The 23,154-nt window shown below is 41.2% G+C and overlaps 1 protein-coding gene across 5 annotated transcripts in view; it reads left to right on the top strand.

Annotated features, from left to right (window-relative positions):
* The window catches only part of wnk3 (WNK lysine deficient protein kinase 3), a 37,078-nt gene extending 16,420 nt beyond the window's left edge, over positions 1–20,658 (top strand). For 2 of the 5 annotated variants that reach the window (XM_068330174.1, XM_068330181.1), the window contains exons 3-25: positions 136–308; positions 958–1,178; positions 1,483–1,640; positions 1,827–1,915; positions 1,994–2,213; positions 2,440–2,749; positions 3,185–3,306; positions 3,429–3,593; positions 4,110–7,382; positions 8,520–8,563; positions 9,692–9,827; positions 9,915–10,031; positions 10,131–10,232; positions 10,318–10,366; positions 10,507–10,656; positions 11,007–13,048; positions 13,275–13,521; positions 15,160–15,245; positions 16,367–16,701; positions 16,877–17,112; positions 17,203–17,298; positions 17,382–17,545; positions 17,745–20,658. In XM_068330174.1, the coding sequence (XP_068186275.1) occupies positions 136–308; positions 958–1,178; positions 1,483–1,640; positions 1,827–1,915; positions 1,994–2,213; positions 2,440–2,749; positions 3,185–3,306; positions 3,429–3,593; positions 4,110–7,382; positions 8,520–8,563; positions 9,692–9,827; positions 9,915–10,031; positions 10,131–10,232; positions 10,318–10,366; positions 10,507–10,656; positions 11,007–13,048; positions 13,275–13,521; positions 15,160–15,245; positions 16,367–16,701; positions 16,877–17,112; positions 17,203–17,298; positions 17,382–17,545; positions 17,745–18,320 (9,111 nt within the window). In that variant the 3' untranslated portion in view covers positions 18,321–20,658. The remainder of the gene's footprint in view (positions 1–135; positions 309–957; positions 1,179–1,482; positions 1,641–1,826; positions 1,916–1,993; positions 2,214–2,439; positions 2,750–3,184; positions 3,307–3,428; positions 3,594–4,109; positions 7,383–8,519; positions 8,564–9,691; positions 9,828–9,914; positions 10,032–10,130; positions 10,233–10,317; positions 10,367–10,506; positions 10,657–11,006; positions 13,049–13,274; positions 13,522–15,159; positions 15,246–16,366; positions 16,702–16,876; positions 17,113–17,202; positions 17,299–17,381; positions 17,546–17,744) is intronic. The other 3 variants (XM_068330197.1, XM_068330190.1, XM_068330206.1) reach the window with 3 other exon arrangements.
* The last annotated feature ends 2,496 nt before the right edge of the window (positions 20,659–23,154 follow it).

Here is a 23,154-nt window from a genome sequence, read left to right on the forward strand (position 1 = left end):
ACAGCTTATGGACATAAATGATTAATGATAAACAATTAATGCTCAATAAAGCTCAAGGGAAATTGCTGTCATACAGTTGATAACTTATAGTACTTTATGCAACATGCTAAGTGTTCATATTACCTCTCACCACAGGACCGTAAGCTGACCAAGGCAGAGCAGCAGCGCTTCAAAGAGGAGGCTGAGATGTTGAAGGGGCTTCAGCACCCCAACATTGTTCGCTTCTATGATTCCTGGGAGTCTGTGCTACGTGGAAAGAAGTGCATTGTACTGGTGACTGAGCTCATGACTTCAGGAACACTCAAAACGTTAGTGTAACCTCTGCAATATTTTTAATTCAGCAGCATTGTGTCACTTGGTTTGTCAGTATCTATATCCATATTCAGAAAATCTTTCTATACTCTTTGATTGACATTTGATCATTCTAAGTCGGTCCCTTTTTACAACTGTATCATTAACTGTTACTTATAGGGTCAAAAACAAGCTACTGCTCTTTATTTCAAATAGCTGCTCAGAAATAGGCAACTAAGATAGAACAAACAACATACATTATGCACCAGTTACATTCAACAGAAGGTCTACAGAATATAAGCTCTGACCAATCTCATCTGTAGTTTTAATGTGCAAGTAATTGCCCTGTGCAAACCAATACATGTGCTGCTATCGTCAGTGTTAGCAAATATCTGGTTGATATTTGGCTCTGTTGTTCAGAAGATGTTAGAGTGGGAGTACAGCTCAATGTAGTCAACAAAAAGTTGGCTCAAAGCTTCAGGAAACAATTTAACAGTTTTTTTTCTTATTACAAGCAGAGATTATTATAGGAAAACAAAGTTTTCTCTGAATTTATTGCTGAAAAATTAATGGTTAACCTACATCAATAATGCATTAAATAATCTTTACTGGCTCAAGAGAAGCTGCATGTCAGTAAATAATGATTGAATCTTGCTCTCTTTGCAGTTACCTAAAGCGCTTTAAGGTGATGAAACCCAAGGTCCTGAGGAGCTGGTGTAGGCAAATCCTGAAGGGACTGCACTTCCTCCACACCAGAACTCCTCCAATAGTCCACCGGGACCTCAAGTGTGACAATATCTTCATAACAGGTCCTACAGGCTCCGTCAAGATAGGTGATCTAGGGCTTGCCACTCTTATGAGAACCTCCTTTGCCAAGAGTGTTATAGGTAAGGTCCAGAAATAGATTTACTGCTTAAAAGAACAATGAAACTGAGTCAACTTATTTATGTATCTTTTTTTTCCATTCAGCACTGTTCATATTTTAGAGGAGCTCAGCTGTTTTTTTGCCACAGATTATTGACAATGTCGCTCTAAAATGCATGTGGGCTGCACTTTTAGTGAATAGACCTCTGATGGGATGTTGTCTCAGTGAGATAACTTACATTACAGGTTTAGGAAATATTGATAGTGGTGAAGTAGTCTTTAGCTGCTCAACTTTTCATTGACTGAACCACCATCCCATCTGAACAGGAACCCCAGAGTTCATGGCCCCAGAGATGTATGAGGAGCACTATGATGAGTCTGTGGATGTCTATGCCTTTGGGATGTGCATGCTGGAGATGGCCACTTCAGAATACCCGTACTCTGAGTGCCAAAATGCTGCTCAGATCTACCGCAAAGTCACAAGTGTGAGTGTGACTGAATCACATAGCACATGTGTGGTGATGCCATGCATCTACTGTACTTCTTTTGTACTTGATTCAAAACACCTTCCCAACTCTCTGAATCCAAATTAAGATATCTTAGTAATGATTATATCAAATATCCCTAAATTTAACTGTGTTGTTCTGTGTTAAATCAATCAATTTCTGTAGGGTATAAAGCCAGCCAGCTTTGATAAAGTGAATGACCCAGAGATTAAAGAGATCATTGAAGGCTGCATTCGTCAGACAAAGAGCCAGAGGTAAGAATTTTACATTAATGTGCTGAATTACTGATCAATCAGCCACAAAATTCAATGTTTTTTTTTTGCCCTTCATAGACTCTCCATCCGAGACCTCTTAAACCATGCATTTTTTGGGGAGGACACAGGCGTCCGCGTGGAGTTGGCAGAAGAAGACATAGGAACTAAGGACTTTCTGGCTCTTCGGATTTGGGTTGAAGAACCTAAGAAGCTAAAAGGGAAGCACAAGGACAATGAGGCCATTGAATTCAGCTATGATCTGGAGAATGATAGTGCTGAGGAAGTGGCGCTAGAGATGGTGAGACACAGGAACAAATCTAACCAATAGAAATAGGGTTCATAAGATTCACGGATGCTATAGGGTAGATGGTAAGAAAGCTTTGGTGCTAGAAATCTTGAACAAAGATAAGGTTAAAGAAATCGATCAATTTTGCCCACTGAACAGTCATTTCAAGGTAGGACCTAATGATTCTAGATTGTGAAAAGCCATTTTACTAATTTTTATCACCCTTTTTTTATCTCAGGTGAAGTCAGGATTTTTCCATGAGAGCGATGCTAAAGTGGTTGGAAAATCCATTAGGGACAGAGTTAATTTGATCAAAAAGTCAAGAGAGCGTCGGCAGCAGCAGGTCCTGCTACAGCAGCATGGCCTCGAAGAGAAAAGAGACTCCACTCTCACTTCCTACACCTTTGCTACTACGTCTTGCCTGTCTTCCTCAGTGCCAGTGGTAGCTGGACAGACACAAGGAGGGCAGGAGTCTGTAGAACTGCCTGAAGTGGATCATCAAGTTAGTCAGCAACATATTTTCAGTGGAACAACCATTAGTCTGCCAGGTAAAGTATGTGCCTTCAACATACTGTATATGGACCATGACATAAATTAAACAGTACAATATGAATGAACTGGACTTCAGTGCTATGCAATTGAAGTGAAAGAAGTTTGAATGAATGTATACAGCTTGCAGGAATACCGCACTCAGCGTGTCTATTAGTCTGTAATACTAATTGATTTGTTTCTACAGCATAACCCAAAATCATTTGCATTTGTAGTTACTACACTTCAACAAACTGCTCTGAGAAAATAAAACGAATCAATTTCATATTTGTTTTGAGTTTTTAGACCTCAATGTTTTTCTTTCTCATATCTATTTTGTTGGCTGGTGGTTTCAGACCTGTGTTTTAAATTTCAGTGTTTTTCCAAGAAAAAGGAAGTTGCTTTAAATTTTACAACGCACTGCTTCATCTCTGCTTTTAATGTCCGTCTCGCAGAAGTTGAGAGCATAGGAACTGCCAGCTGTGAATCTTATGCAAGTGGACAGAGCCAGGTGTATGCTCAGCAAGGGGAATCATACAACCATTCCCAGACTCTCCAAACTACCACATCTACATCTGTATGTCTGTGTATTGTTTTCAAATTCAGTACACCTAATTGATTAATTAATCATTGTTTGAAAAGTTTTTGTTTTTGTTTTAAATCAGCTTGTTCATTTGCATGTATGTTTTTGCACTACAGAGCACTTGTGCACTGGCTCATATTCCAATAGTTCCTGTTGGTGAGAGTGGAACTGTTCCAAATGTGCCTATTGGCCAAAGTATTAGTATGTCCGGCATGCCCACAGGACAAAGTGGAGGGGGACCCGCTGGCCAGACATTTCTTCAGCCCAGCTTGGTTCCACAGGTACGAAGTTTACATCAACACTACTTTCACAGGAAAACTGTAATACCAATTTGTATTAAAATGAATGCAAGGGGCTTACAACCACCTATGGTATTGTCATTGATGCTAAAGCTATGTAACCGCTACTTGCATTATTTTCCCTAAAATCACTTTTACTCAAGCGTATATCATCATTTTAATCATTTGATTATCTGACTAACAGGGTTTTCTTCAGGAAATTATGTAGTAAAGTTAGTAAACTATAGTGGTCTCTTAGCCGCCCTTTAAATATGCTTCACATACTCATCCTGTCCTTTCTACTTGAGATTTAATACCTTACTTCTATTAAGTCTATCTAATTTTATAATTCTAGTTCTATGTGAGGTAGCTCAGGATGATAAAATTATTGGAAAGCCCTATTGTTTGAATTAAACTTGTTTATTATTGATGCCCCATGCCAAAGCTTATTCTTAACCTAATTCTTCTGCACTTTCTTTCTCTTCCTTCAACAATCATCCTGTCATTATCACTGAGCAGTCACAAACATTCCCATCAGATACATTTGAAATCACCACACCCCAAGGGTCAATGGCCCCCTCACAGTCATGCATACCCCCTGTTTCCCCTCAAGCACCCCTTAACGTTCTCACTACATCCATGTCAGTTAGTGATCCTGCTGGACTAGCAGGGACCATTGTCTCCCTTGCTCAGCAGACCCAACCTCCTGCCACTCCCATGAAGCATACTGACATCATTCCACAGGCAGCACCCCAGCAAACACTGCCTGTCATGATCCCTCAGCAGACTATTGTCCAACAACAACAGATAGGGATGGATCTCCAGTCCTCCACCATTCAGCAGCAGCTCCAACAGCAAATGGAGGCCCAGGCCACTCAGCTAGAAAAACAACAAGGTAGCACCACTCATCCACCAACAGAGCAGCATCCACAGAGTCTGTCCACTACAGCTCTCCAGACACATCAACATGAGCTGCAGCAGCAGTTCTACGTTCAGCAGCCTGCTCCTCCTGTCCTCACAACTCCTCAGCAGCAACTCGTACCACCACAGACAGGTATGGAGACGAAATCTATGTCATTATCACAGTCAGCAGAGCAGCCTCTGACTTACAAGCCTCAGACAATGGGGGATCCTCGGGAGCAGACCATGATACAGCCAAAGCAACTACAGCAACTGCAACCATTATTACAACAGCAACAACTACACGCTTTGTTACTTGACCAGCAGACACATGTCCAGCAACATCTTGATCTGCAGCAACAAAATGTTCTGTTTCAGCAGCAGCAGCAACAGAGCCAGCTACAACAACATCAACTGGAGCAGCAGCAAGCAATTTTACGCAAGCAATTATTAGATCAACAGCAGCAGAAAATTATTTTTCGACAGCAAGAGCAGCAACAGAATGGTCTTTCACAACAGCAATTAAAACAACAGCCTCTGATACAGCAACAGCAGCAGAGCCAGTTATATCAACAAATTGGCCAACACCAAGCTGGAATTCAAAAAGAGCCAGAGATGCAACATGAGCAACAAATTGTATTGCAACTTCAGCAGACTCAACAGCAAAAGGATCAACAATTACAACAGCAAACTTTACTCCAACAAATGGAACAACAACAGCAACAGGCATTAATGCAGCAGCATTTACAGCAGCAGGCTGTTTTACAACAGCAACAGCTACAACAGAAAGTGGAGCTACAGCAGCGCCAGCAAGAGCAGCATCAGGCACAACTCAAGCAGCAGATGGAGCAACAGCAGCAAGCTCTGCTGCAACAACAGCTAGAACAGCAGCATCAGCAGCAAGTCCTGTTACAACGACAGCATGCAGAAAGATTACAGCAGCAAGCCCTGGTGCAACAACAGATTCAAGAGCAGCAACAAGCAGCCATTGTTCAACTTCAGCAAACTGAGAAACAAGAGTCGGTCCCTATTCCACAAAGTGACAGTAAGTCGCAGATTCAGCAGCCGCCAACTGATACAGAGCAGACATACATCCCACAGCTGAACCCCAGTCAGTTTCCTCTTCGAAATGCTCTCACAAAGCACCAAGTGATAGAGCAGCAGCCACAAGCAGCATTGATTCAACAGCCGCAAGTGTTTCCTACCCAGCCTCAGCATCATGCTTCTGTAATGGAACCTCATATCCAAGTTGGAGGACCTACCACCATTGATGTAATTCAGCACCAAAATCAAAATGTCTCACAGTCCAAGGTGACCATGGGTATTCAACCAACGAAGATCACTATACTGCCAACTGCTGTTTCCCCAGGTCAAGTCCTAGCTCAACGAGGACAAAGTGAGGGTCATCCACAGAGTCAAGGCCAATTGCCAGTCCACTTAATTGCCCAGACCACAGCCCAAGCAGCTCAAGCTATGATGGAAGCCCAAGTAACTCCTCAAGCATCAATTGTCCAGGGAAAGCCCCACATCATCCAAACTCAGCAAATTCCTTTACAGACTAGTTACTCAGGACCAGTTGCTCCCACACAAAGCCAAGGAAATGCTCAGGCGATCCATGATCAGCGTGTGCACCTGACCATAAGTCAGTCTCAGACACCACATGTGAAGTGCCCAACCATGGACATGCAGATGACGGGCCAAGCTGCTGTACAGACTCAAGCTGCATTTCCCTCCATTCCCAATCAAATTCAGCAAAATACTCCCACACTGGTCCAGTTGCAAGGACAGACTGCTGCTGGCCTTCTGACGTGTCAGTATGTTCCTCAACTTACCAATCAAACTATTCCATCTGTACAACAGGATATTCATGTTACGCAGCAACAGCAGCAAGAACAATTACAGCAACACCAGCAGATGACTTTGTCTTCTGTTGCAGTTGCTGGTGTGGGACTTGCAGCAGATTTCACTTCTGCTATTGACCCTACAAACTTGGTTGCATCATCTCATCCTTTGTTGCAGACTGGACAAACTAATGTTTGTGGACAAACAGCACTACATCCAGTTGTTCAGGCTCAGCAGCAGACCCTAGGGTGCACTGCTGCCCCTTCAGTCCTCCAGTCCATCCCCCAACCTAATATGCCTCAGTCTAATGAGCAGTATCAGCAACAACTCCAGAATCTGTCTCAAGTGCAGCAACAAGTTCCACCTTCTCCACAGGTACCAATACTGGCACAGCCTACAGCTACTCCCACTCAGCAACCACTTTCTTCAAAGCAGACTTTGATACCCCTTGAGGGGAGCAATTTGTTGACACCGCCTGCTTCACACCTTGTGAATCATCCTGCCGTGCAGATAGTCCCCAGTAATGTGGCCAGTCCTCAATCTCAGAGCAGGACCCTGCCCCTATACAGTCATATAGTGACAGGTGTCCCTCCATCACCACAGCATCAAACCACACCTATGCTGCCAGCTCACACACACACACAAACCAGCATTCAAGCCCAAACAAACTCTCAAACACAGACACATGTTCAGGCACAGGCACATTCTCAGACTCAGACACGCACTGAGACACCTCCTGCTGAACAGCCTGTCCTATCCCATGCTGTCTTTCCTACACAGCAAATGCCCCTCAGCCCTTCTTGTGCCTCTTGTCCTTCAGCATCTCTACCATCTCTTCAATCCTTATCATCCCATAATCCTGCTACTGCCCCCGTGCCAGACCTGCCTTCAGTTACTCCAGAAGCTCAAGTAACCATACCAGCACAGGCCGACTTTTTACCCACCTCCCCTCCGCCTGTTGCTACTCTACAGTCGTTTGATTCTAATGCCCCCAAACTGCCCCAAGCCTTGCTGCAAGACTGTGACCTTTCCCTGCTGGGTATTGCTCAGGTACAAGAAGATTATAAACTGTTTTGATAATGAAATGTTTTGTTTTGTTTTTAACTTTGCTGCTGTACCTACAGAATCACTGACAATACTGGTTTCAATTAATTTTAAAAATCTTTAACTCCTTGTCTGCCAAGCGCTTTGTAGCATTGTTCTCCTTTGACGGACTTTCTTTGATGCTCCGGACATTAATTTGTTTTCTTTCTGTTCTTGACTGATCACAAGAAGCTTTGCTCAGAGCAACACTCAGAGCAACACGTTTTTTTACTATGAAAAACAAGAGTACAGTCACACCTGTCAACAAAGACCACTTAAGGGACAGGCAAGATAGGAGGTCTATTTTTAATCTTATTAAGATGTTGTTTGGTTTCTGCAAATCATGTTAGACCCCAAAATTGTTGTCTTGCTACCCCGAAGGGTTTTGCAATCTGTTCATCTTCCACAAACAACATCTTTGTTTACATTCATTTGGAAAACATGTCTGGACTTGCTACACTCTCATTGTAAAGTAAAAGCAGTACTACAACTTTTTGAAGCAAATCGCCAGCCTGCCGCTGGAAGCTTGGCAGTGGCTTTATCATAGTCCTTAGCAAGTTTCATGGTATGTGTCTGTAACCAATGCATAATTGGGATGTTGTAGTGTGTGGCAGAAAAACTCCAGTCAGTTGATTGCCTGGTTTACTGTCACTCAAGTATGACTCTTCCTGCTATTTGGGGTATTGTTACTGTAGCTGTTGAAAAACTCTCACTTTCTTTTGTGAAAGTAAATGATGAAATGTTGTCCAGTAAGGTTCCACCTTTTACAGCTAGTTATCCACTGCTACCTGCGGGTCTCCAAATATGCTGATTGGGGTCACGTTGGAACACTAGATTTCCTATATGTCGAACTTTAAGAGTATGTTATTGCACAGTAAAAGAGGAGAGTGAGAAGGCAGTCATGTGAGCTAAGGGTTGTCTTAAAGATGTGGTGCATATACTAGGTTTGACTGTATATTCATTCATCAGTGTATGTGTTAAAAAATTTAATGTAATCAATAATTTGCAGCTTTTGCTTACATTTCATGTTCGTAATGTTATTTGTTGTTTTAATTCTTTGTTCCCTTTCACTTCCTTTGTGACTGTATTCATGTTGCTCTACAGGGTGGTCCATACCTGTCAAGTACAGAGGGTCATTCTTCGTCAGGGTATGTCTGATGTCGTGTCTGATGTAATAGTTGGAAGTCATGATGTATGTCCATTTAGACAAACAAAAGTTATTGTGATGCTGGGGAGCATCAGAAAGGATTCATTTAGTAACCACTTGACAAGATAAAAGAATATAGAAATTAAGTGTAGTTACACTTTTAGAAGTCAGAAGTCATATTCCTATCCCAACACTATCCTTTGTATTTTTTGTTTTTTGTTCTTACAGTTGTTGGATTTTCAAACTCTCTTCGCAAGAAAATGTGTGTCAAAATGCAACTGTAGTGTTAGAGCACATTCCTATGACACTCCCACTGCCCCTTAAAAAAAAAGGCCTTGTATCTATTAAACACAAACATGTATTCACTTATACATCTCTCCTCAAGAGACTTTTCCTCTGACTCAGCTTTTATTTCTTGCACAGCTTGCGAGGATTCTACTGTTGACATTTATAGCTACACAAAGCCAGAGTAGTACTACAGAAAATAGCTTAATGGCACTGAGATAGGATGCATACTGGAACATTTACATTATGGACACTGCAATGCTTCATGAAATTAGAATTTGCAAATGACATATTTTGCGAGTTCTCACAGACAGTTTAGAAAGAACTGTAGGGCTAGGTTGTTAGCCTGCTGGCCTGATCTCACTTGACTGAGTTTTCCTTACAACTATTGTAATACATCAATAGATTATTTGCTATTCCATGTTTTTTCAGGTTTGACCTCCAAATTCATTCATAGCAAATTCAGTAAATAATGACCAGTTAATGTTTTATGATCAGTATGTCTGGGACAGTCATAAATTTGATTCATATATGACAGAAAGACAAGGTTTATAGAGTTTGTATGACTATTTCATTTTCTTAAATCACAAGCTTTATATCTTTGTATGTATAACCCATACCTAATGTATGATCAAGAGGCTCTTCAGATATACATGGACTTTGTTTTTAAGATGTTTGTTGTGTTAAAAACCCTCTGACCTATGGCATTTTAATATAAATCATTGTTATGTTTGATTTTTGCACAAAATGTTAATATTTTCAGTGGCTCACAATGCAGTGGATCAAAATGGATTTGACCTTTATAGGACAATGTGTAACAGTACTTCTACATTACCACCCACAGATCTGTTCCAGTTTATGGAGAAGAAACTCTTCAACTTTTGGCCAATGGAAAGTTAGAAAAATTAAAGAATCAAAGAAGATCTTCCTATCAGAAGCCTGACAAAATTTTGCATCAGTTTCAGCTGACCATGCTGCAGGTCTGAAGATAGCAATTATGAATGGCATAGTTTTATCTGTAGTTACAGTATGTTAAAAAGGACTAGAGTATGTCGTATTTTCACCAGGTTTCTGGCAGTGGGGACAATATGGTGGAATGCCAGTTGGAGACACACAGCAACAAAATGGTGACATTTAAGTTTGACTATGAAGGGGATGCACCAGAGGACATTGCAGATTACATGGTAGTGTACTCATTTATGATCATAGCCTGGTTCTCAAATATATATAATTTCTTTTATTGTAATAATCACAATTCAGTTTGTTGGGAACTTTTCTTTAAGGTGGAGGAGGACTTTGTCCTTGATGGAGAGAAAGAGAAATTTGTTGAAGAGCTGAGAGCCATAGTCAAAAAAGCTCAGGAAATATTCCTGACACATTCACTGGTATATTGTTTTCATTCTGTCTCCTGTTGTTTGTTTTTTGTAGGTTTTTAATATTGATTAATTTGGATCTGTATTTCTTTATTAGACTGGATCAACTGACCAGCTGCATATGAGCAGTCTTACAAGCTCCTCAGGTGATTTCTATATGTATAAATACAAGAATAAAATATCATATGTTGTATATTTATCCACAAAAGGTCACACTAGAAAATGAAAATGTTTAATTTTCCATGACCTGTAACAAGTAGTAAAATATCCTTATGATTTTCATTAGACTCAGCACCCCATTCTTCACCGGTGGGTCGCTGGCGCTTTTTTATCAACCAGACTATCCGTCATAGAGATTCTCTGTCCAACCAGGGAGCAGACACAACACCTTCCACTTCTGAGACAAAGATGCCCCAGTCTCCTAAGACAGAGAAAAGTGAGTCATGTGTAGGTTTTAAAGCTGATTTTTACTTATACTTTACTTATACTTATAGAAGTTGACCATTCATATCAGATCTGAAGTTAAAACAAAACCCAGTGTCAATACAAAACAGGATTTTTCAAACACAGAAATGATTATCATCATTACTATTTCATACCACAGGACTTATAAGGACTTTAAATTTAAAACACTGAAAAGTTTACAGTTAAGTCAATTTAGTGTTATTGGTTTCATCCAGAACAAACATTATTTCCAGAACATGTGTATAGATACTAATTAAAGTAAGCTGTGAACTTACACAAAGTCATTTTTTAACATTACTTACCATGTGTTCTTTTCTGCAGCTGTAGAAAGGGAAGGATCCCAGACTACGCAGTCATTGGCTGGCATTGCCTCTCCCCCTAGCCAGATGCTTTCTACCACCTCCCCTCCAGTGTCTGCTGTCTCAGCCCCTGTCTCCATGGCCCCCACAGCCCCCACCGCCCTGGTTCCTAACATCAATGCCTCTGAAAGTATCTCTGCCCCAGCCTCTACTCTTGAAGCTCCAATCCCTGCCACTTCTTCCAGTGCTCTTGAACAGCTCACCACAGCGTCTCTTGACCAAATTCCCATTGTTTCTTCATCAATGTCAACATCAGCTGCTGCTAACCTCCCCGCCTTGTTGGTTATTTCAACTGTTGCATCTCCCACACCAACCACTATTCTGCCAGCTGTTGTTTCTGGAGCCAGTGGTTCAGTTATAGGTCAAAGTGGAGGGGACGCAAATATATCTGAGGACACATTGATAACTCGGTCATGTGTGCTTGCAGCAGAAAAGTCTTCAGCCTCTTTACATTCCCCTCCACTTACTGGTGCTGTGGTCATTCAGCATTGCATGGAACAGCAGCAGACACTTCCCCAGACGGCTCAGCAACCACTTCAGCTACATCAACAAGTACCTGCAGTTCAACAGCAACTGCAGAAAATGCAACCTGAACAACAGACACAGCAGATACAGCAAACAGTCCAGCAGCAACATCTACAATCTCAACACCCAACGTATCAAGAACAAATTCAGCTGCAGCCAGAACGAGCACTGCAGCAATCTGTACAGCAGCTCCAACATCAGCAGCTGATACAGAATGAAATACCACTTCAAAAACAACTGACTGGATTGCCAAGTCATACCGAATTGTCACAACAGTCATTGCCTCTTCATCAATTTCTAACCCAAATGCCCCTGCAGCAGACCCAACAACCCTTTCAACAACAGCAGATGCAACAGTATGCCCCACCGTTGCAACAACAGTCTCAGTTACAGCAGTCACAACTGCAGATAAAGGCACCCCAAGTTGCAGCAGTGCCCCAACAACAGGCTCACACCGATCACCAGCAGCAACAACAGGCAAACCTCCAACAGACAATGCATTTTCAGCAACAGCAGCCCCAACATCAGGTGTTCATAGGTAGCGGGGCTTTAAATCCAGATATGCTTTCCTTGTCAGGTAGTCAACAGTTTCTTCAACAACAGCCTCAGCTAAATATTAGTCCTGTATTGCAGCAGACGATTCCACAACAAGTACAGGTCTCTGCTGAACTCACACAACAGCAGAGGCAGCTACAACGTCCTGAGCAGCAACAAGAGCTGGTTTCAGCCGTAGAGACAGACCCAAATCAGAAACAGCAGCAATTTACGCAGCAGAAACAGCCCTCTCTACAGAAGTCAGAATCTGAGATGTCCACAGGGGAGACAAGTGTCATGGAGGACACATCCTCCACCCCCTTTCACCCTAACTCTGACTCTTCTCTGCCACCTCTTCATACAGGGACCTCTGAAGTTGCCTTGCCTGCCCTCTCTCTAACGATGACACCATCACCTGCTCAGCCCTCCTCTGTGGCTGAGTCAGATAGTGAGGGTCCTCCCAAAATTGAATTTGTAGACAACCGCATAAAGACTCTTGATGAAAAGCTGAGAAACTTGTTGTATCAGGAGTACAGCAGTGGGGCAGCAGCAGCAGCAGGAGCCGCCTCTGGCCATTCTTCAGCTGCCTCCACAACAGCAGGAGGAGCAGAGGAGTCATCTGAGTCACAGTCAATCCACCCCTTGTCTTTCCCACCACCTGTCTCTTCCTCAGATACATCCCGGCACTCTTCATCCTCAACTACCTCGTCCACTACCTCCCAATCCTCCTCCACCTCCCCTGAACCAGAGAGAGATGAGATAAAAGAGGGACCCTCCTCAGAAGTGCACAACTTTGCAGAGCTGGGGCCAGTAGAGCAACAGCCTGGCCCAGTTCTCCCTTCTGCCTCTGCCTCATCCACCCCACTCACTTCTCTTCTTCCTCCGAGTCAGGATGACTCTGATGGGCCCCAGAGCCCACCGATTCCAGGAGAACCAACCATTCTTGTGAGTGAAAACTATCATCTAGATTTTGACTTTATCTTTCACTTAACAGAATTTGTTAATTTTATTATATTATATTATTATTTTGAAATGTTTCTGTTTCATTGTCTAGCTGTGCAATCAACATTCCACCATGTTTTGTTTTTCAGCTTTTGTAATGTTTGAAAGTATCTTCCTTTTGAAGAGCTCAACTCCGTCCATTCAGTCCTAATTGTCTTAACTGTCCTAGGCTGTACCCCCACACTCTGACATCAGTACCACTGGAGACACGTCCTGGCCCCACAATCAGCAACCGACTCTCCACCGGCATGGACAGCAGAGGCACAATGCAGGAGGTGGATATTTTGGCCTAAACCTGACATGTCCTAGTATCAGAAATCCCGTTAGCAAGAAATCCTGGACTCGAAAATTCAAAAACTGGGCGTGCAAACTGCGGCACTCCACCAACTTGTTCAAGAAACCCAGGGTCCAGCAAGGTAGCGTCTTCTTAGGGAGCGAGCAAGCGAGAGCGAGAGAGAGAGAAAGAGAGCGAGAGAGAGAGAATGAAATGTTGGGATATGGATCTATATCTAATATTTAGCACTAGTTTTAACATAGTAAATAACCATCAAGAATTAATAACATTAATGTGAAAGAATGTTTATAGCTAATAATCCTGTTTTTGTATTTTGTAATAATAGTATCAGTGTTGACATCACTACATACATTATTGTTTGTTTGTTTTTTGTTCTTTCACTTAATTTTATTGTCTTGGCAGTCTTTCTTTTTGCATGGGTTACGAACTCAGGGTCAACAACTCTGGAAAGTAGAAGAGATTAGAAGAATGGTACAGTGTAGGATGAGCTCTGGAGAGAAGCCGGCTGTGCCTGTGCCAGGACATAACCCTTCATAAGACACCTGTGTTTATTAACCTGTCTGTAAGCACTGCCAGCAGCAGCCATCTCACCTCCTCCCCCCACTTGCTTAGTCATTGTAGGCAGCAGTACACTACTCGCATCATAACACAGACAAGGCAAAGGCTAAGTTCTTGAGCTAGTCATTTGTAATCAGTTGTCATTCAGAATATCTGTATGTATGTCAACATTCTTCATTCCTCCATATGTAGTTTCAGTAGATACAGATGCATGTATTAAATGACCGTTTCATTTCATTTTGCATGATTATGTAATTTATATATACTATATATATATATATATATATATATATATATATATATATATATAACTGTATATACATACATACTGTACATATATACACATGTGTGTGTGTGTATATACTGTATATACACACACATACATATATGCATATACTTATGTCACATTACTCACTGCTAACAAGCTACTGTTAGTTTCTGTTACATATGACAAGGTTTTTTACATGATGGTTTCCCATCACTCTTGTTATTATTAACAAGAATGCATGGTCATATATGCTATGTTATGTATGTGACTAATAATGCATTGATATCTATAACACCAATATCAGGTTGTATTTTATGTGTTGATCTTAAATTATGCAATGGTTATTGCTCACATAATAATCCTAAGTATCAAACACACTCAACAATATAACTGTGAACAGTTTTAAAATGTGGTATTGCTAATTGTGGTCTGATGAAACTGGTGAGTCAATGAGGGTGAGAGTGTGGATGTGTGGGGCTACACTGTTAACATTCAATCAGCTCACGCTATTTTTTTTAATACAATGGCTCACTAATTATGTTTTTAATTAATCGAGCGCTCCCCACGATCATTACATATTTATTTTAAGAATTTATTTTTACTTTCTGAGTAACTTAAACTTATTCTTCCTGTTGTTGTGTACAATATACTATAATTCAGAATAATGACAACCACTGAGCATGCAAGCTTTGCAAGTGACAAAGTTGGAGATCTGTGACATTGGTGGTTGACTTCTAACAGTGTACCTTTGTGTCTATGTCCCATGTCTCTGCATCTGTGTGTCCTTGTCACACGTTTTTACATCTGTCTCGTGTCTGCTGCTTTTGTGTGTATCTACATTGTCATTTCTGTGCTGTTTATACCCATGTCTCTCTGTTCTTGTCCCTGGATCTTTGTCTACCTTTTTGTTTTTCATCCCTTTCTGTTTATCAGATGAATGTTGCAGCAGTCAAGCACTTGGGGAGGAGAAGAAGGCGCCACCCATAAATCCACCTCAGTCACACAAAGGACGATTTCAGGTAAGAGGCACCTTTGATTTTACTTTGGCTTTACTTAAGCATTTGAAGGGCCGTCTTTACCATGAAATGTAACCTGATTATTATCCTAATAACTTTGGTAAATGATTTCATTGTCTTCGGCTCATATGACCCCACTATTATAGCATACAGTATTTTCCGCACTGTAAGGCGCACCTAAAAGCCTTTAATTTTCTCAAAAACCAACAGTGCGCCTTATAATCCATTGGGCCTTCTTTATGAAAAAAAAGTTTTGAAATAGGCCATTCATTGAAGGTGCATCTTATAGTCCAGTGCGCCTTATAGTGTGGACGATACTGCATACATAGTATACATTATAGAATATGTAATCATAGTTTAATTACATACAGAAGAACGCGAATCTTCTGTTGGTACTCACACATTTATATTTATTTACTTTTCTCTCCTTTTTTATTTAGCTAAAAAACCAAAATATGATCACTGGGGTATTGCTGTAATTGGTTTTACTACTAAATGATCTATGATTGACATCAGATGCACCTTAGATGCACCTTATAATTTCATCAAGAAAAATCAGTTCCTCTTAAGGTCAATTTAATTCTTCGTTTATAAGTAGCATGTAGCGTCAATCAGTTGAGATGATTAGCAAGTATAACATTTCTGTTTTATCAACTGTTTATATGCAGATAAATGGAAATAATATCTCCACAAATATTTACAGTTACGTCAAAAAATCATGATCAGGGAGTTAAGTAATAGTTGATAAAGGCCAACACATTAGCTTTATCCATCATTGCAGTCTGAACCAACAGCTAATATCACCCCTCACCAAATTATGTGCTGTCTTAGATTCCCAGCTGGTGAGGTGTTAACTCTTCCGAGGTGTGTCTGTGGAACTACATTCCTGATGCTCTCCTGCATGCTAAAGCAACCTCCTGTTAAAACATTGCTATTAATTATATTTAAATGGTTTTGTGTATGTTTTTAAGTCTATTTTTATTCTTAATTGGTCAAAAGGGTATTTTAATTGTGATGTTGTTATAAAGTATTATACTGCTCTTTTTAACCCTTTTCCTTTTATAAACATTTTATCCAGGTGATTTTGTTGGGATTTATTATATAACCCCCACCTCTGCCTTCAGGTGACCCCAGTGCCCCAGTCCGCTCTGCTGACAGATGCACCATTAGGCCATGGCAACATCCACAGGAAAGTGGGACGCTTCTCTGTGACCCGGACTGAGTCTAAGAGGGAAGACAGGCAGACTGACAGCTCCCCCGTGTCTCCTGATTTGGAGAGGGAGAGGAGAAGGTCTCGAGCAAAGAATGGAGCGAAAGAGGAAAGCAAGCGGACCCCAGCGATGACTCACCCATCTCGCGGTCATGGGCACTGCCACTCACCCCTGGGAAGCAGTGATGATGATGAGAGTGAGCTGGAGGATGAAGACCTAAGAAAAGAGCTTCACAAACTCAGAGAGAAGTCAGTCATTATTAAAGAGCATTTATAATATTTTTCTCTACCTTTATTGTTCTATTTTTATTGTTTATTCTTACGTCCACAAGAAATCTTGCAACTCTTTTTACTACAATAGTTTCTTGCCAATTGTTTTAATTGTAGAGACTCAGAATCCTCACGTCTTTCTGTCTGTCTGTAGGCATATCAGGGAGGTGGTATTCCTTCAGGCCCAGCAGAACAGAGAGTTGCAAGAAATGTACAAACAGCTTCGTTCACTCAAGGACCAAAGGCAGAGTCTGCCCACCTCCCTGTCCCGAACACCTCCCCTGTCTGCGGCAGCCCCAGTCCTCTCTCCTCGTAGACCCAGGCCAACTAAAATAAAGCTTCGGCCTCGGCCTCATTCTCACTTGGATAACAATGGACTTATACACTCTGGTAATGGTTTTTATCACCTCATTCTCTCTCACTTTCTTTTGCTCTGCTTCTGTTGTCTATGATTGATTTTAGCTCTTATCTCTCAACTAGGGATCCAGCAGTTAAGCAGTTTCTCAGGAGGTGAACAGAGTAGACTGCCCCAGTGCTGCAATCCAGAGCACCGAACTTCACTGCCTGCTAAAGGGGGTACGGTTTCTAACTGATGTATTAGTACAAGACATAATTCACTGGCAGTAAGTGGAATGTTTTAGTATCTTTCTTTTTCACAGATCACAGTCCTCTTAGAAAAAGCACATTTACAGATGATTTGCACAAACTCGTTGATAATTGGAAAAAAGAGGCTGTGGGCCCCTCTGTGCCTAAGCCCTCTCTCAATCAGATCAAGCAGATTCAGCAGGTGCAGGAGCTGGGAGGCTGGAGCCAGCAGGCGGAGGTAAGAACTAATCCACTTTAGTACCGTCACATTGTTGATGGTTTATCATAAGTTATTTCAAATGACGAGTAGAAAAAGAGTTTGGGACAAAAAAGACAGATATATTACAGAAGCTTTTGAGGATCAGTGGTAGATAGGACCAGCACCTTAGTTTTGTGATGGAATATTTCATCAGTTTTCATTTATCTCTTCTATACAGTTGGCTCCAAAAGGTTGGTTTCCAGTTGCGTCACTGACCCCTCAAGCATCCTCAACCCCTGCCAACTTGCCTGGGGCAACCCCTTCCCATAACGCAGGTGGAGGGAGCCTGTCCTCCCTGCACTCTCCGGCACAACCACTACAGTCTCACGTGGCTCAAGTGCCACAGATGCAGCAAAGTTTACCACTCCATCAGTCTCTCCCTCTACAGCAGATGACCTATCAGCAGCCCCCCCTCCACCAGCAGATCCCGCAGCCCCGGATGCAAACTTCCATGCAGGCCCAACCACTACCACAGACACAGCCCATCAACCAGTTGCCCCAGTCATCGCCTCAAAGCTTGCTGATGCTTCCTTCCCAAATGCCCATATCTTCTGTGTCCATAGCTGGGCCTGTACTGCCGGCTGTGGACCCCATTGCCCCGACAAATAGCACAACTGCTGCTGGAGGGACACTTTGCTCCTGTTCCTCATCTATTTCCACCTCTTCCACTTGTTGCTCAACTGCTGCTGTACCTTCGAGTGCCAAAATTCATCCAACCCCCACCAACTCTACTCTTTCTCTTGGACAGAAGTAAAAACAAGCTGTTGTTGAGAGGTCAATATGAGGGTTCAAGAGATGATTATTCTAATCGGATCAGGGCATAAAACAACTCCATTTGGAGTGTTAGTTCTGTGTTTACTTACGAGAGTTGTGACTGTAATGAATATATTGATTCCAGTGTGCTTCTGGATCGGATGGGGAGTGAATGTGAGGGATGATAGATACTAGAATGTACAGATGGAGTAATATGAAACATAAAAGCTGGGGATTAAGAATCACTGTATGTTTGGGTGTTGAGATGTATAAATTCTTCATTGTATGAGTGTGTGTGTGTGTGTGTGTGTGTGTGTGTGTGTGTGTGTGTGTGTGTGTGTGTGTGTGTGTGTGTGTGTGTGTGTGTGTGTGTGTGTGTGTGTGTGTGTGTGTGTGTGTGTGTGTTTATGAGTGTGGATGTTAATGGATTATCTAAGACATATCCCTTTTGTCCTTTTACACAAATCAATGTCCATGTTTTTGTTTTGAAACCAACTCAGTTGTACCTGAACTCTCCCTTGGCAGAGTCAAGAAGGAAAAAATATTTGATGGTGTGACACTTTTTGCTTGATTTGTTAGTGCTTACAGTGAAAGGACTATCAAATGTAAAAGTGCAATTAGCAATGGTCAACTAAATTGATCAGCATGTATTGTATGGATTTGTCTGTAAGGCATAAAATATTTTTGTAGACATTCATGAAAAAAACAACAGATGCATAATTAATCTTTCCGTGATCGTTATATGATAAAACTAAATACCTGCAGCAGAAGGCATTTTAATTGGCAAAGAAAACAAATCAAACAGTATGTTACACAGCATGGTGAGGTATTCTGGGTACTATAATTACCACAACATGACCAAATACGCTGTTTCAGTGTTGTGCACGGATACAGCATGTGCTTTCTTTTAAGTTTCACAGTTGTAAGACACAGGAACATTAGTGTCACAACTACTGCGGGTGCTGCTTATTCAGATGAGTTCCTACAATGTAAATGTAAATATGCCATCTATGTTCAGTGAGTGGCTGGATATACCCAGTCCAGGACTGAATCACCTTATGCCTAATTTGACTTGTTTGACTGTAAACTACTTTCCCTGGTTTTATTCGAGTTTACTGAGAATTAATCAGTCATCAATAGTTTAGTTTTCGGTATAATGTTTTCATATTTGCTTTCAGTTTGAGCTCTGCGTATCAAATTTTCACGCTGGAAAAAAAAAGGAGAAAAGAAAAAAAAGTTGCCAAGTCATTATATACATAGGTGACCATTCAGGTTATTCCCATATTGCCTTTTAAATTACTGCATTTTTGTTGGTGTGTGACTGTGTTGGTGTGTGAAAAGCTCAGTGATAGTCCCATGATAAATTGCATCCCTTATCCTTTCATTATAGCGGCCTCTCAGATCCCACGGTACCCAACTGAAAAGGTTTCATCTGTATTTTAAGGCTTGTTTTGCACTTAGTCACACACTCATTTGACTACTAGTGGTCAGGTGTTTATTCTCTAGGTCACTGTCAAAGCAGCATTTCTGTTTTAATAGTGATAGAGATTGAGTGCATTTGAAAACAAGAAATTGTCTTTTAAACACTTGTAAACAGAAGTTAAATACCCCTAACTTACGAAATCTTAAGGACTAGCGACAGAGGTCATAGTTGTTCAGGAACAGCAAATGGATAATCTACATTGACTTTCAATGATTTTCTACATTTGTTGCTTTTAAAGACAACCTGCATCATCACAGAGACGTAGCTCATTTGTGAAACTGAAACTGTGCTGTTATGTCTGATACTAACCTGTTGACTGCAAGCTACAGCTTATTGATCATTAATCATGATTTGGAGCTGGCTTTGTCCTTGAAGTGTTACCAAATGTTATCTAAAAGATAAAGATTATTTTTGTATTTTCAAGTGGGGTTGTACATATTGTACAATTGTGTTCTCATCATTTTAAATCCAAGGTTATTTGAATCTAAAATATGGTTTTCATCCCTGTTTACATGGGACTCCCTTTGATATGCCTCTCTAATCCCAACAGTCCTACGTCAGTTAAAATGACATTCAGAAAAGTTTTAATCAACTTATATTAGTTTTGAATCACAAGAAAATAGCAAAATTACATGACGCTTCCTTCGAAACAGCATGTCAGGTTTGGAAAAGATTGAAGTTAAAGAGACACAAATGTGGGGAGTCCCAAATGGCATTAATGAGAACCACTTATTAAAGATTTGGAAAGAGAAAAACCTAAAAAATTAAGTAGGTGATTTAGCCTCTGTAAATTGTAACTAATTCTACTGTTGATTTTATTTATGTTTTGTAACTAATCAAAGTAAATGATGTTAAACATCACATTACAACATTGTGTGCTTTTTGTTTCGTCTTTCTATCTGCAACAATTGTGAAGATATTTGGTGGACAAACAGACGGACGGACGAAGACTGACAATTACAATACTGTACATCACCGCTTCGCGGGATGTAACAAAACAAAACAATATGAAGCTCAAGCTTTAAAGGCTCTAAAACTCATTAGTCAAACCAGGTTTCATCTCAGAACTTTGATAAAGAGGAGTTGATCTGAATTTCGAACCAGTCCTTATTTTCATTCATTCATTGTCAACCGCTTCTGCTGTGGCGGGTCACCGTAGCCTATTCCAGCTGACTGAGGGCGTTAGACGGGGGAAACTCTGGACCTGACCACAGTGCACCGCGGAGACACACAAAGAAATATATCGGCATGCACGCACACACTTACCTACGGTCAATTTGGGACCGGCATTTTAACCTGAAGCCGTGTTGTCTGGAGGTGGAAGGAAGCTGGAGAACCTGGAGAGAACCCACGCAGACACGAGGAGAACATGCACACTCCGCAGAGAGCGGGACTCGAACCGCTGTGCGGGGACAGCGCTACCCACTGCGCTACAATCTCTGTACTTTGCATTCCCTCTGATAAATAGGAATAACAAACTAACCAGTTGGTGGCCTTACTAGCTGGAATTCAATATCAAATATCAATTGATGTTTGGGGGTAATTAGACTGTCACCGTTGTATTTTAAAGCTAAACTACACAATGATAAATGTAATTAATCACAGCTATTGGTATACCATGTGGTCATATATACCACACATACAGTAGGTTCAGAAAATATAGTACAGTAGTAGAAATAAAATTTTCTTCTTCTTCTTATCAAAAACCAAAGGGATGTTGATGTTTTTGTGGGTTTGACAAACTCATTCAATGTTTTAACTGCTGCAAAAGTAAACTGGAGCAAAAGTGAAGCCCTTGCTGTTGGTGAGTGGCATGGCAACCTCCCGGTTCTTCCTCAAAACTTGTGTTGGAAGACTGATGGTCTCAAATATCTCAGTGTGTACCTGGGAAATGAGACAACAACCAGGAAGAATTGAAAAAATAGTGCATGGAGCCAGGCTGGATGTCTGCAGTGGAGCCACACCTGGTCTGTCTGCAGCGCTTTGCAGAACCAGCACCATGACCCTCCAGCAGCTGGTGGACAACGCCGGGCCAGCGCTGGCAGATGCCCAGGCTGTGAGCTCCCTGCTGAACATCCAGTCCACCAGGGTGGCTCAGAGGGTGCTACAACTATGGAGGCAAAGACTTTCCGGGAAGGAGAGAAGCCTCCTCCTGGACTATAGTACAGGGACTGTGCCAGACAGCAAAGATCCTTTCCCTGAGGTCCACATCAGTCCCCTGTTTGGAGAACTGGAGGGTCCTCTCCTCGGAGCTGAACGACAGATCAGCCTGCACATGGCCAACAAAAAAATACTGTACAAACAATGTGTAAAAGTGATCAACAAGAATAACCTGTGTAACAGAGCACCCACTACCTGGGTCAACAGGATGAGGGGAAATGGACCTGACCCCCAGTGGAGACTTCTGTACAAACCTCCCCTCAAGAAAAAAACAGCCGACCTCCAGTGGAGGATTTTACATGGTGCCATCGGTTCCAATGGTTTTATCACTGTTTTCACCTCTGCGATGTCCAGCCAGTGTCCCTTCTGTCCCCTTTTTTGAGACAGTCTTTCATGCTTTCAGTGAGTGTGGGAGACTTGCAGTGCTCTTCACTCTTCTAACGAATGTTTTTAATTTGTTCAGAGACAATTTTAGTATCAGGAAATTCATTACGGCGCTGGGTACAATAGATCGAATCAGAGAAAGTGGCAGCTTTTAAATTTTATTTCTGGGGAGGCAAAACTTGGAATTTATGTGACCAGGAAGAGGAGAATTGAAAACAATACTGTTCAAGAAGCAGCTACTGTTTTTTGCTGTAACATCAGATGTTGCTTAAAACTACAATTTGGTTTCTATAAATTGACAAAAGACCTGAATAACTTTAGGAACATCTGGTGTTACAAAAATGTCCTATGCACTTTAGTTGATGACCACCTCACTTTTGCAAACTTCCTGTTATAATGTACTATTTTTTATATTGTATTTCCCCTTGTTTCTTGGTGTTTTGTGTTTTTGAGTGTTTAGTGTTTTTGAAGTTTCATCTAATGAAAAATTGTAAAATGTTCTAAATGTTCTAAATGTTAAATGTGATTGAAGTTTTTTTGCAAAAAACTTCTTCTGAAGCACTTTAGTGCTTCATCTAATGTAAAATTGCAAAATGTTTGAATGTGATTAAAGTGTTTTTGCAAAAATCAAAAAAAAATCTTCTTCTTCTTCTTCTTCAGGAAGAGGAAAATTGAAAACGATACCACTCAAGAAGCAGCTACTGTTTTTTGCTGTAACATCAGATGTCGCTTAAAACTAGAATTTGGTTTCTATAAATTGACAAAAGACCTGAATAACTTTAGGAACATCTGGTGTTACAAAAATGTC

Source organism: Antennarius striatus, chromosome 2 (assembly GCF_040054535.1).
Source record: "Antennarius striatus isolate MH-2024 chromosome 2, ASM4005453v1, whole genome shotgun sequence".
In the NCBI taxonomy this organism is placed as follows: domain Eukaryota; kingdom Metazoa; phylum Chordata; class Actinopteri; order Lophiiformes; family Antennariidae; genus Antennarius; species Antennarius striatus.